The sequence below is a fragment of the Pseudophryne corroboree genome, chromosome 1 (assembly GCF_028390025.1).
Source record: "Pseudophryne corroboree isolate aPseCor3 chromosome 1, aPseCor3.hap2, whole genome shotgun sequence".
In the NCBI taxonomy this organism is placed as follows: domain Eukaryota; kingdom Metazoa; phylum Chordata; class Amphibia; order Anura; family Myobatrachidae; genus Pseudophryne; species Pseudophryne corroboree.
In genome coordinates this window covers 105,200,480-105,212,905 of record NC_086444.1, presented here as the reverse complement: position 1 = coordinate 105,212,905, position 12,426 = coordinate 105,200,480, and the positions used below count along the sequence as shown (strand labels likewise).

At 47.1% G+C, this 12,426-nt stretch overlaps 1 protein-coding gene across 1 annotated transcript in view; it reads left to right on the top strand.

Moving 5' to 3' along the window:
- The window catches only part of EMB (embigin), a 90,440-nt gene that overhangs the window by 25,548 nt on the left and 52,466 nt on the right, over positions 1 to 12,426 (top strand). Inside the window, exons 2-3 of the mRNA XM_063961856.1 lie at positions 4,174 to 4,260; positions 5,715 to 5,907. Of these exons, the coding sequence (XP_063817926.1) occupies positions 4,174 to 4,260; positions 5,715 to 5,907 (280 nt within the window). The remainder of the gene's footprint in view (positions 1 to 4,173; positions 4,261 to 5,714; positions 5,908 to 12,426) is intronic.

The window sequence follows — 12,426 nt, the reverse complement described above, 5'->3', positions numbered from 1 at the left end:
CCTGTTCAAGTACAGTCGGACAACGCCACAACAGTGGCTTACATAAACCATCAAGGCGGCACTCGCAGCCGCTTGGCAATGAAGGAAGTTTCACGGATTCTTCAATGGGCGGTGTCAGGATTCTGTAACTTTGTCTGTCCCCGGAGGGGACACTAGTGGGTCAGTGTAGGAGTGATAGAGGAAACGGGGAGACTGACAAAGTTCCGCGCATGTGCGCTTGATATTTATTATCACACAGGGATAACGGATGACAGGAACAATGAATAATAACTTAATCCGATGAATATTTCAAAAGTCACTGGTAACAAATGAGCAATGAAGATGAACTTGTAACTTGATATAAATGATAAGGCAATAATGAAATCGGATGCAGCAAACGAAACTCCGATATATAACAAATAGCAATCAAAGCACACAGTCTCTGTAGAAGCACACGTCTTTAAGCCAAGCAAGGCCCTAGCAGGAGACAGTTCTAACACAGCAAGTTGTTAAGTGCTGAATGCAATGCACAATGCTAGATGCTGGTAATCAGGTGCACAGGCTGAGTAATGGGAGAACACCTGAAGAAAGTCTCTTACTGCAAGTTGTTGTGGCAAACTGTGGCTGGAGTTCATAGCAAACTGAAGTATGACAACAAGGAAACCACTGGAAACAGGAACACAGGAACCAGGAGAACTTGTACACCGAATGTGACTCGTAGGAAAGCTGGAATGGATGCTAGTACTTGTAGTTCCACAGGAACACTGGAACAGGGAAACAACTTGGAAATGCCAGAAATAGGAGACAGCTGGAAACAGGGGATTGCAGACTGGAACTGGAAACGGAACTGGAATGGAACTGCTGGAACCTGTAGTTCCACAGGTCCAATACACTGGGGAATCTCTGCAGACAGAGGACTGAAGACAGGAGACGCCTGTTCAAAGGATGTGACGCGTTGTCCAAGGCGATGAGACTGAGCCAGGAACTGGAGTTTATACCCCTTGGTGTGTGATGATTGGATGTTGCATCTCTGTGAGAACACACCCCGCTGGATTGGGTGTTGAGATCAGCTGTGAGTTAGCTAAAGCACTGTGTACTCCAGGCTGCAGTAGACTGAAAACTGGAACAGAACTGAACTGCTGGAACCTGTAGTTCCACAGTAAGTGATGCGATGGAGAATGCAGATTCCTGACAGGCGGAATGCCATCTACAGGCCATATCGGCAATATTCATTCCGGGAGTCCTGAATTGGGAAGCGGACTTTCTTAGTCGTCAGGACGTACACGCCGGAGAGTGGGGCCTCCATCCAGATGTGTTTCAACTCATAGTGCAAAGGTGGGGCCTTTCAGATGTGGATCTGATGCCGTCTCGACACAATCACAAGGTTCTGGTCTTTGGAGCAAGGACAAGGGATCCTCAAGCAGCATTCATGGATGCGCTGGCAGTGCCATGGAACTTTCGGCTTCTGTATGTGTTCCCTCCAGTGTCACTCCTGCCCAGGGTAATTCGGAAGTTCAAACAAGGAGGAATCCTGCTTCTCATAGCTCCAGCGTGGCCCAGACGGCATTGGTTCTCAGACCTGCAAGGCCTATCGTCAGAGCGTCCGATTCTACTTCCACAACGCCCAGATCTCCTCGTTCAGGGCCCCTGTGTCTACCAGGACCTGGCCCCGACTGTCTTTGACGGCGTGGCTCTTGAAGCCTCCGTCTTGAGGGCTAAAGGTTTTTCTGAGGCGGTCATTAAAACTATGTTGCGGGCCCGGAAACAGGATTCTGCTCAGATTTACCATAGGGTCTGGCATTCTTACTTTGTTTGGTGCGCATCTAACAATTATGACGCTTCCAAGTTTAGTACAGCCAAACTTTTGTCTTTTCTTCAGCAGGGCCTAGATTTAGGCCTGCGTCTGGCCTCCCTCAAGGTTCATATTTCTGCCTTGTCGGTGCGATTTCAGAGAAAAATTGCGACCTTGCCTGATACCTTTACTCAGGGTGTGTTGTGTATCCAACCTCCCTATGTCCCGCCTGTGGCTCCTTGGAACTTGTCGGTGGTGTTGGAGGCGTTGCAAGAGTTTTCGTTTGAACCTCTGTGCTCAGCTGACCTTAAGTGGCTTTCCCTTAAGGTGGTGGTTTTGCAGGCTATTGCCTCCGCTAGAAGAGTGTCGGATTTGGGTGCCTTGTCCTGTAGTTCCCCATCTCTGATTTTTTACCGTGACCAGGCGGTTCTTCGAACTCGTCCCGGATATTTAATCAGGAGATTGTGGTTCCGGCCCTGGTCTCTCCTGACTTGTCTCCCAAAGAGCGCTCTTTGGATGTGGTACGGGCTCTCCGTGTCTATGTGAAGAGAACTGCTTCTATTGGGACATCTGATTCTCTCTTTGTTCAGTTTGGTTTTCACAAACGTGGCTGGCCTGCTCACAAGCAGACTTTGGCCAGATGGATTAGAATGGTGATTGCACATGCTTATGTGAAGGCTGGTCTGTCAGCTCCTGCTCACATTACGGGCCATTCTACTCGGTCTGTTGGACCTTCTTGGGCGGCCCGCCGTGGTGCGACCCTTGAACAATTGTGCAAGGTGGCTACGTGGTCCTCAGTGAACACGTTCATAAGGTTCTATGCCTTCAATACTGCCGCTTCCCCGGATGCTTCCTTTGGACGCCGGGTTTTTGTGCCCGCAACAGTGCGTCCCCTCCCATAAGGAACTGCTTTAGGACATCCCCAATGTCTATCCTTGTGGAGCCCAGTGTACCCCGCAGCAGAAAACGAGTTTTATGGTAAGAACTTACCTTTGTTAAAACTCTTTCTGCGAGGTACACTGGGCTCCACAAGGCGCCCACCCTGACGCACTTAGCTTCTTTGGGTTGATATGGCATTAGCCGCTGACACTTCTCCTGTCGTGAGAATGTGGTGTATGTGGCTACTAACTGTTGTCGTCTCTTTTCCTGCTACTGCATTGGGCTGGTTAACTAAAAACGGAGCTCCTGAGCAGGGAGGCGGGGTGATATAGGAGGCGGCGCTATGCATCTTGGGAACAGTCAAAGCTTTTGAGCCTGTTGGTGCCTCGGATCAAGATCCTACTCTACACCCCCAATGTCTATCCTTGTGGAGCCCAGTGTACCTCGCAGAAAGAGTTTTAACAAAGGTAAGTTCTTACCATAAAACTTGTTTTCTGTGGCTGTAATTAGGCAGGTCAGTCCTATCCTGGTGTGCGGAATGTGAGCTTTGTGCCTGTAATTAGGCAGGTCGGTCCTATCCTGATGCACAAAATGTGATTTCTGTGGCTGTAATTAGGCAGGTCAGTCCTATCCTGGTGTGCGGAATGTGAGCTTTGTGGATGTAATTAGGCAGGTCAGTCCTATCCTGGTGTGCGGAATGTGAGCTTTGTGGATGTAATTAGGCAGGTCGGTCCTATCCTGATGCACAAAATGTGATTTCTGTGGCTGTAATTAGGCAGGTCAGTCCTATCCCGGTGTGCGGAGTGTGAGCTCTGTGGCTGTAATTAGGCAGGTCAGTCCTATCCTGGTGTGCGGAATGTGAGCTTTGTGGATGTAAGTAAGCAGGTCAGTCCTCTCCTGGTGTGCGTATTGTGAGCTTTGTGGATGTAAGGGGTCGTTCCGACCCGATCGCTCGCTGCGTTAAGCCGCCATTTAGGGGGCACGGTCCGGCCAACGCAGGCGTGGCCGGACCTTTGGGGGGGGGCATGGCGGCTGCGTGACGTCACATGCAGCCGCTGGACCGGGGCAGCGAGAAGGTTCTCCCGGCTAGCCTCAGGAGCTCTGCTGGCCGGGAGTTACTCCTGAAATGCAAAAGCATCGCCGCTGTGCAATGCTTTTTAATTTCTGAGTGGGGGGGAGGGGGGGGGCGGCACTGACATGTGGGGGGCCTAGCCCTGTGCTGTGCATCCCCCCGCATTTCTCAGTACCGATTGTAGCTGTGCAAAATTTAGCACAGGTACGATCAACTCGGAATGACCCCCGTAATGCCATACTAAGATGTTATTTTCCGAACCACATGGAGAAATTGAGAAATAATCTGTAGAAGCTCACGGAGGACTGTGTAAATTAATCAGGCTTTTATAGCTGAAACATAATATTGATTTCCCAGGCTGGGGCTGGAGGTTAAATTCTGAACACAACTAGTATTACAGGAACATGAAATGGAATGAATCCAATTTAATGCTTTGTGAATCCTCACCTAGGTCCGGATCTGACAGCAGAGGTGCCTGTGGAAAATGATGATGGCGATGTGGACAGTTCCGTAGTAAAACACAGCTTATCCATTCCAGGTAAAATGTACTTTTCTATCAATGTAATCCAGGTATCAGATATAGCTCTGATTGTACTGTGATTGCTGTCACAGCTAGTTTGTATAAGTTGTTTTTTATAATGAATAATGTAGACTTTCCACAGGCAGTAATTGCGCAATCTTTAAATATCTGAACACAAAAGAGCCCAAGGGCTATGTTTTAAGTGTAAGTATTAAATTTAATCTCAATGAACCCAGACTGTAAAATATAAGAACTGGTATATACTGTTGTTATGCATGTACATAAATAATATCAAACTCAGCCTTTATATAAGCTAATAGCAAGTTACTATGGAATACCTCCCAAGTTTTGCTTCCCCATGGTCCCTGGGAGGCACGCACGACCCTAAAACGGGGCATGGCTTTGGGTGGGATGGGCGTGGCCTCTGCTGAGTGGGCGTGACATTGCAGCAATTTGGGGGCGTGCCCAGCGCTCCCCGAAAACTGGACAGCTCCGGATCACCTCCCTAGACTAATAGATATTGTGCCTGTGAGCACGGCATCTATTCAGGCATGACTGGCTCTTTTGCAGAGCAGTGGATGATCAAAGCCTCCTGAATTTACCGTCCCGCCCGCGGGACACTGAGCTCACAGGTGGGACAGGCAGTGTCCGGTTAGCAAGACTGTCGCACTGGAATCGGGACAGTTGGGAGGTATGCTATGGGGTAAAGTAATAGGGTGTGAGAGTCAGGTGAGAGATTTTGTGAGAGTTCCCCTGTTTTTTTTTTGTTTTTTTTAAGTGGCAGTCAATTACATGCCAAAACCAGGTTGAGTTTGCCATGTAAATGATTGGCACTTTTAAAAAAAAAAAAACAGGAGAAAGCTTACAAAATATTTGACTTTCTGATACACCCTATTACATTCCCCCTTATATTTCTTTATTATCACCTCCTATTTGAAATTACAATATATATGCGAAAAGCCCTCGCTGACTGACTGACTCATCACTAATTCTCTTACTTCCAGATATGTTAGGAAGCTGAAATGTAACATAGGTATTCTTCAGGGGGGAAATAGTAAAACGACGTAATTAATTAGAATTTTAACAACCTCCCCTAAGGGCATGTACAGGGGGTTTACATAATGATGTCATTACCTAGCGTGGCTTGCGTTGAGTGAACGATAACGCCCAAACGGACAATCGGATCAAAATTTGGATTGCACTTCGAGTACGTGGAATTTAATAAACTACAAAAATAGCCCTGTCACTTTTTACCGTATCTGCTACGGGTGCTCCTCAGGTAACGCCAAGAACCATGGATTAATATTTACTTACTTTAAGACGTCTCAAATTTACATCTCTATAGATTTACCAAATTATTAACACTCATGTATATGAACAACCGTGAAAATCAGACACTGCCATGCGAAGAAACGGGTAGAACAGCTAGGTGATAACCAATAACACTATTTATTTCTATCTTTCTTTGTCAGGCTTATCGTCCCAAGGAATGCAAAAGAATGTAATTATTGATAGCACAGTTCCTGTGAAGCTGGAATGTAATCTACTGAATGACTTCAAAGGTTCCCAGATTAATAATGTCTCATGGAGACATGGAGAGGAACAAATAAGGAGCAATCTTTACATGTACAATAATACAGATAATCAATGGCACACTTCTTATGAGTGAGTATTTAATGTGCACTATGGGGGATTTTCAATTGTGGCTAATTGACACAGGGAAAGTCTATTCAATTAAATAGCCTTTTTTTCATGCATCTAAAATCAGGGTTTAAGGTGCTTAAATTTCCGGGTAAACTGTGGAATCAATGGTTTTTTCCCGTGCGCGAACTACCAATTTTGAATTTGTTTTTTTACAAAATTTACCTTGCAGCTCATGGAGCTACGAGGTTCAGTCCAACATCAGGCATTCATGCGTGGGGTAATCCCTGCTAATTGAATTGCTCCAGCATGGCAAATAGCCGCATAGTAAATCCCAGGGCTTATTGAATATACCCCTATATCTCTGTTGCATCAAATTAACAATATTCTTATGAATTACAGCATACACATAGATTCCCCAGAAACACTAGGGTTTATGTTTTCCAGAAGCCAGTTAAACTACCTGTATATTTTTGGATTGTGGGAGAAAAATGGAGCATCCTGAGGAAACCCACACAAGCATGGGGGAAAACATACAAACTCTAAAACAGTTAGTGCCTTGTGGGACTCAAACCAAAGACCTCTGTTCTGTGAGGAAGCAAGCCAACCATTGCACCACCGTGCTTAGCATTACATTCAAATGGGAACTAGGCTAAACCTAATTAAATGAAGGAAAAGTACAACGTTTAGTGTTACCCTGTATGGGCATAGCTCCGCACCGTCAGTCTCCATAGCAGCATTTACGGGGTGGGGGTGCAGGTATATCCTCTCTAGGCCACCTCTCTGCCCAACTGCTGCCATTGTACGATGTGTGACGGCTACAAGGTCCCCGAGGGGACCTGCAGCCAACCACCTACCTACCCTCCAGTATTTCCATGGTTCACTGGGGGTCATTCAGATCTGATCGATGCTGTTCGTTTTTGCACAGTGGGCGATCAGATCTGAGCTGCGCGTGCGTATGCACCGCAATGTGCAGGCGCAACGGGTGGCTGCAAAGGGGATCACCGGTCAGCAACAGGTTTGTGCGAAGGATCTATTCGCATGGGCGTTCGCAAGGAGATTGACAGGGAGAGGGCGTTTGTGGGCGTCAACTGACCGTTTTCAGGGAGTGTCTGGAGAAACGCAGGCGTGAACAAGCATTTGAAGGGAGGGTGTCTGACGTCAAACCTGGGGCCGGACAAGCTGATGTGATCGCAGCGGCTGAGTAAGTCCTGGGCTGCGCAGAGACTGCACAAAATCTGTTTGTACATCTCTGCTACACATGCGATCGCACACTTGCACAGCAAAAATACCCTCCCCCTGTAGGCGGCGACTATCTGATCGCAGGGCTGCAAAAATCACTGCCCAGCGATCAGATCTGAATGACCCCCCCCCCCCCTGTACACTGCATCTTCTTTCACACAAAGAGGATGATTCTGAGTTGGGAGCTAAGCAAAAATAGAATAAGAAACTGTGCACCGGGGCAAACCATGTGGCAATGGCAGGGATGCAAATACAGGGTACAGTAAGTACTGGCTGCTTTTGCATGTAGCCCACAGCTGCTGGACACTTTTATTGTAACACTGCTACTTAGATTTGAGTTTGAATATACCATACCCAAATCTAAAGGTGCATACACAGTAGGCAATGTGCTCCTCTAGCGACATCCTAGTGTGTCCCCCTCCCGTCTCGGGCCACCCAACGTGGCCATACACACTGGGGGTAATTCCAAGTTGATCGCAGCAGGAAATTTTTTAGCAGTTGGGCAAAACCTTGGGGGTCATTCCGAGTTGTTCGCTCTGTATTTTTCTTCACATTGCAGCGATTTTCCGCTAACTGCGCATGCGCAATGTCCGCACTGCGACTGCGCCAAGTAAATTTGCTATGCAGTTAGGTATTTTACTCACGTTTTTTCTTCGTTCTGGTGATCGTAATGTGATTGACAGGAAGTGGGTGTTTCTGGGCGGAAACTGGCCGTTTTATAAGTGTGTGCGAAAAAACGCTACCGTTTCTGGGAAAAACGCGGGAGTGGCCGGAGAAACGGAGGAGTGTCTGGGCGAACGCTGGGTGTGTTTGTGACGTCAAACCAGGAACGACAAGCACTGAACTGATCGCAGATGCCGAGTAAGTCTGGAGCTACTCAGAAACTGCTAAGAGAGGCCTAATCGCAATATTGCGAATCCGTCGGTCGCAATTTTGATAAGCTAAGATTCACTCCCAGTAGGCGGCGGCTTAGCGTGTGCAAAGCTGCTAATAGCAGCTTGCGAGCGAACAACTCGGAATGAGGGCCCATGTGCACTGCAGGGGTGGCAGATATAACATGTGCAGAGAGAGTTAGTTTTGGGTGGGTTATTTTGTTTCTGTGCAGGGTAAATACTGGCTGCTTTATTTTTACACTGCAAATTAGATTGCAGATTGAACACACCACACCCAAATCTAACTCTCTCTGCACATGTTATATCTGCCTCCCCTGCAGTGCACAAGGTTTTGCCCAATTGCTAACAGAATTCCTGCGGCGATCAACTTGGAATTACCCCCACTGTGCGATATCGCTAGCGATATCGCACAGTGACGTCATGCAGCGTTGAACGATGAGTCCAAATTGAACTGCATGCGCGGCTGACACCGAGGGTCATTGACGACCCGCACTCTGCGCATCGGCTGTCGTCGGCAGCATACACACTGAGCGATATAGTGAGCGATATCGCTCAGGAGGGGGAAAATAAGAATTTACTTACCGATAATTCTATTTCTCATAGTCCGTAGTGGATGCTGGGGACTCCGTAAGGACCATGGGGAATAGCGGCTCCGCAGGAGACTGGGCACAAAAGTAAAAGCTTTAGGACTACCTGGTGTGCACTGGCTCCTCCCTCTATGACCCTCCTCCAAGCCTCAGTTAGGATACTGTGCCCGGACGAGCGTACACAATAAGGAAGGATTTTGAATCCCGGGTAAGACTCATACCAGCCACACCAATCACACCGTACAACCTGTGATCTGAACCCAGTTAACAGCATGATAACAGAGGAGCCTCTGAAAAGATGGCTCACAACAATAATAACCCGATTTTGGTAACAATAACTATGTACAAGTATTGCAGACAATCCGCACTTGGGATGGGCGCCCAGCATCCACTACGGACTACGAGAAATAGAATTATCGGTAAGTAAATTCTTATTTTCTCTAACGTCCTAAGTGGATGCTGGGGACTCCGTAAGGACCATGGGGATTATACCAAAGCTCCCAAACGGGCGGCAGAGTGCGGATGACTCTGCAGCACCGAATGAGAGAACTGCAGGTCCTCCTCAGCCAGGGTATCAAATTTGTAGAATTTAGCAAACGTGTTTGCCCCTGACCAAGTAGCTGCTCGGCAAAGTTGTAAAGCCGAGACCCCTCGGGCAGCCGCCCAAGATGAGCCCACCTTCCTTGTGGAATGGGCATTTACAGATTTTGGCTGTGGCAGGCCTGCCACAGAATGTGCAAGCTGAATTGTACTACAAATCCAGCGAGCAATAGTCTGCTTAGAAGCAGGAGCACCCAGCTTGTTGGGTGCATACAGGATAACAGCGAGTCAGATTTTCTGACTCCAGCCGTCCTGGAAACATATATTTTCAGGGCCCTGACAACGTCTAGCAACTTGGAGTCCTCCAAGTCCCTAGTAGCCGCAGGCACCACCATAGGTTGGTTCAGGTGAAACGCTGAAACCACCTTAGGGAGAAACTGAGGACGAGTCCTCAATTCCGCCCTGTCCGAATGGAAAATCAGATAAGGGCTTTTACAGGATAAAGCTGCCAATTCTGACGCGCGCCTGGCACAGGCCAGGGCCAACAGCATGACCACTTTCCATGTGAGATATTTTAACTCCACAGATTTAAGTGGTTCAAACCAATGTGACTTTTGGAACCCAAAAAACTACATTGAGATCCCAAGGTGCCACTGGAGGCACAAAAGGAGGCTGTATATGCAGTACCCCTTTTACAAACGTCTGAACTTCAGGGACTGAAGCTAGTTCTTTTTGGAAGAAAATTGACAGGGCCGAAATTTGAACCTTAATGGACCCCAATTTCAGGCCCATAGACACTCCTGTTTGCAGGAAATGTAGTAATTGACCCATTTGAATTTCCTCCGTCGGGCCTTACTGGCCTCGCACCACGCAACATATTTTCGCCAAATGCGGTGATAATGTTTTTCAGTTACATCCTTCCTGGCTTTGATCAGGATAGGGATGACTTCATCCGGAATGCCTTTTTCCTTCAGGATCCGGCGCTCAACCGCCATGCCGTCAAACGCAGTCGCGGTAAGTCTTGGAACAGACAGGGTCCTTGCTGGAGCAGGTCCCTTCTTAGAGGTAGAGGCCACGGATCCTCCGTGAGCATCTCTTGAAGTTCCGGTTACCAAGTCCTTCTTGGCCAATCCGGAGCCACTAATACAGTGCTTACTCCTCTCCATCTTATAATTCTCAGTACCTTGGGTATGAGATGGCAGAGGAGGGAACACATACACTGACTGGTACACCCATGGTGTTACCAGAGCGTCTACAGCTATTGCCTGAGGGTCCCTTGACCTGGCGCAATACCTGTCGAGTTTTTCCCAACGGTTTATAATCATGTGGAAGACTTCTGGGTGAAGTCCCCACTCTCCCGGGTGGAGGTCGTATCTGCTGAGGAAGTCTGCTTCCCAGTTGTCCACTCCCGGAATGAATACTGCTGACAGTGCTATCACATGATTTTCCGCCCAGCGAAGAATCCTTGCAGCTTCTGCCATTGCCCTCCTGCTTCTTGTGCCACCCTGTCTGTTTACGTGGGTGACTGCTGTCAAAGTCAGAAAAATATCTCTATACACACTGTCATATTTGCACCTCATACACGTCCGCACTGCGCATGCGTACGCTCTCCCGTGCGTGCGCATACTCACAGTCGCGGGCACCCGCAGGCGCACGGTATGCGTATTTACGGTAGAGTTTATGTGATCGTAGCGTGCGACTCAATCGTTACATATTTTAACTATATAATGTATTTTGTAGATCATGGTCCCTTTGATAGATTCTGAAAGTTTAGTTAATATAGCATGTTCCTGGACAGGGGGATCCCTCTTTGTATTGTACGAAGGGTCTAACAGGAGTCATACAGTGGTGTTTAGTACCCATCGGAAGAGTATTTAATTAGCAATATTCCGGTGTTGGTTTGGAGCGGATTAATCGCTTGTGCGAATAGTTATGGACATAAGAAGTTTATGTCCATTTACTATTATTTGCTCTTACTTAGCCATGCGGCGGGAAACCCAGTTTCCCTCCCACCTGAGCTGTTGGAAATCGTCACAGCCCACCTGTATGAATCAACCTATGACCTTTTGTTATAGTGCGAGGAGGAATTCCTGTGTCCAATGAACAATGAGATTGTAGGGACCATTGAATTGTATTGTGTGTGGGGCATAAATAGACAAGCCGATCACATCCAGCTCACTCTTCAACGGTTATCATTGCTGAAAATCGGGAGCTGGATGTCCAGAGGCGCATGCGATCGTTTCCCCTTGTGCGTAAGTGTTTCTCCGCAATCATATTGTTCTTACTGTTATTGTGGGCCATTTCTCTCTCTTCTCCTCTTTCTCTCTTATTTTCCCTTAAAACATAATTGTATTGTATTGTATTTCCTGTGTAGTTATCTGGTTAGGTAGTCTATGTTATATTGTAGTGTATGACTTGTATTGTGTTAATTCTTTTGCAAGTATATCATTCATAATATATATATATTAGGCGTTGGACCCTAAGCCCAGGTATCTGTGTATTTCTTGTAGTGTTAAGTATTCACAGAGTGTCGGTGACGCTCAAACAGCTTTTAAGTTAATAAGGTTACACTAGGTTGCATCTACACCCTATCTCTACACTAAGGCTTTACAGCATATTACATTGTTTATGGTTTAGATATAAAGGTTTAACATTGTGAGCGTCAGCGCCGCTGGTGATCTCCTCGTGGTCCCGAGCGTCCGCTACGCTATAGCGAATCATTACGTTAGACGGCAGCCAATAGCGTGCCTGCCTGTGATCTCTTGGCCGTGAGCGAACGTGACGCTTGAGCGTCTCGACTACGGCTAAGCGATTGCTACGCAACGAGCGTACCCTTACGGTACTCCATACGTGAATAACGTACAGTGTTCTTAGACCTCATAAAGGGTTTTATATAAGATAAATATTTAGCTTTATCAATTGGCGGCTCGCCCGTCCTTCACATATCTGCACTAGGTAATTTCAGCAGACATTATCCAGCAGCAAAGGGCGGGAGGTCATATTCCTCGTAGTGCTGTTTGGATAAGCGTCTGCTTCACTTAGTAAAGGGTGCTGAAGGAATCCGGGACCGGAGGTAAGAACAAAACGATAGTGTCTTTTTAAAACTGTTTATTTCTGTCTTGCGTACACACGCACGCATATCTGCATTTCTTTTCATTCGTGTATTTTCATATATCACTCTCCTGTTTGCCATTGTATAATTGATAAACGTACTAAGAGAGATTTGCCGCTATTTCATAGTTAAAAAGTAAAGGTAATACAGTTAAGGTATAGAAATACAC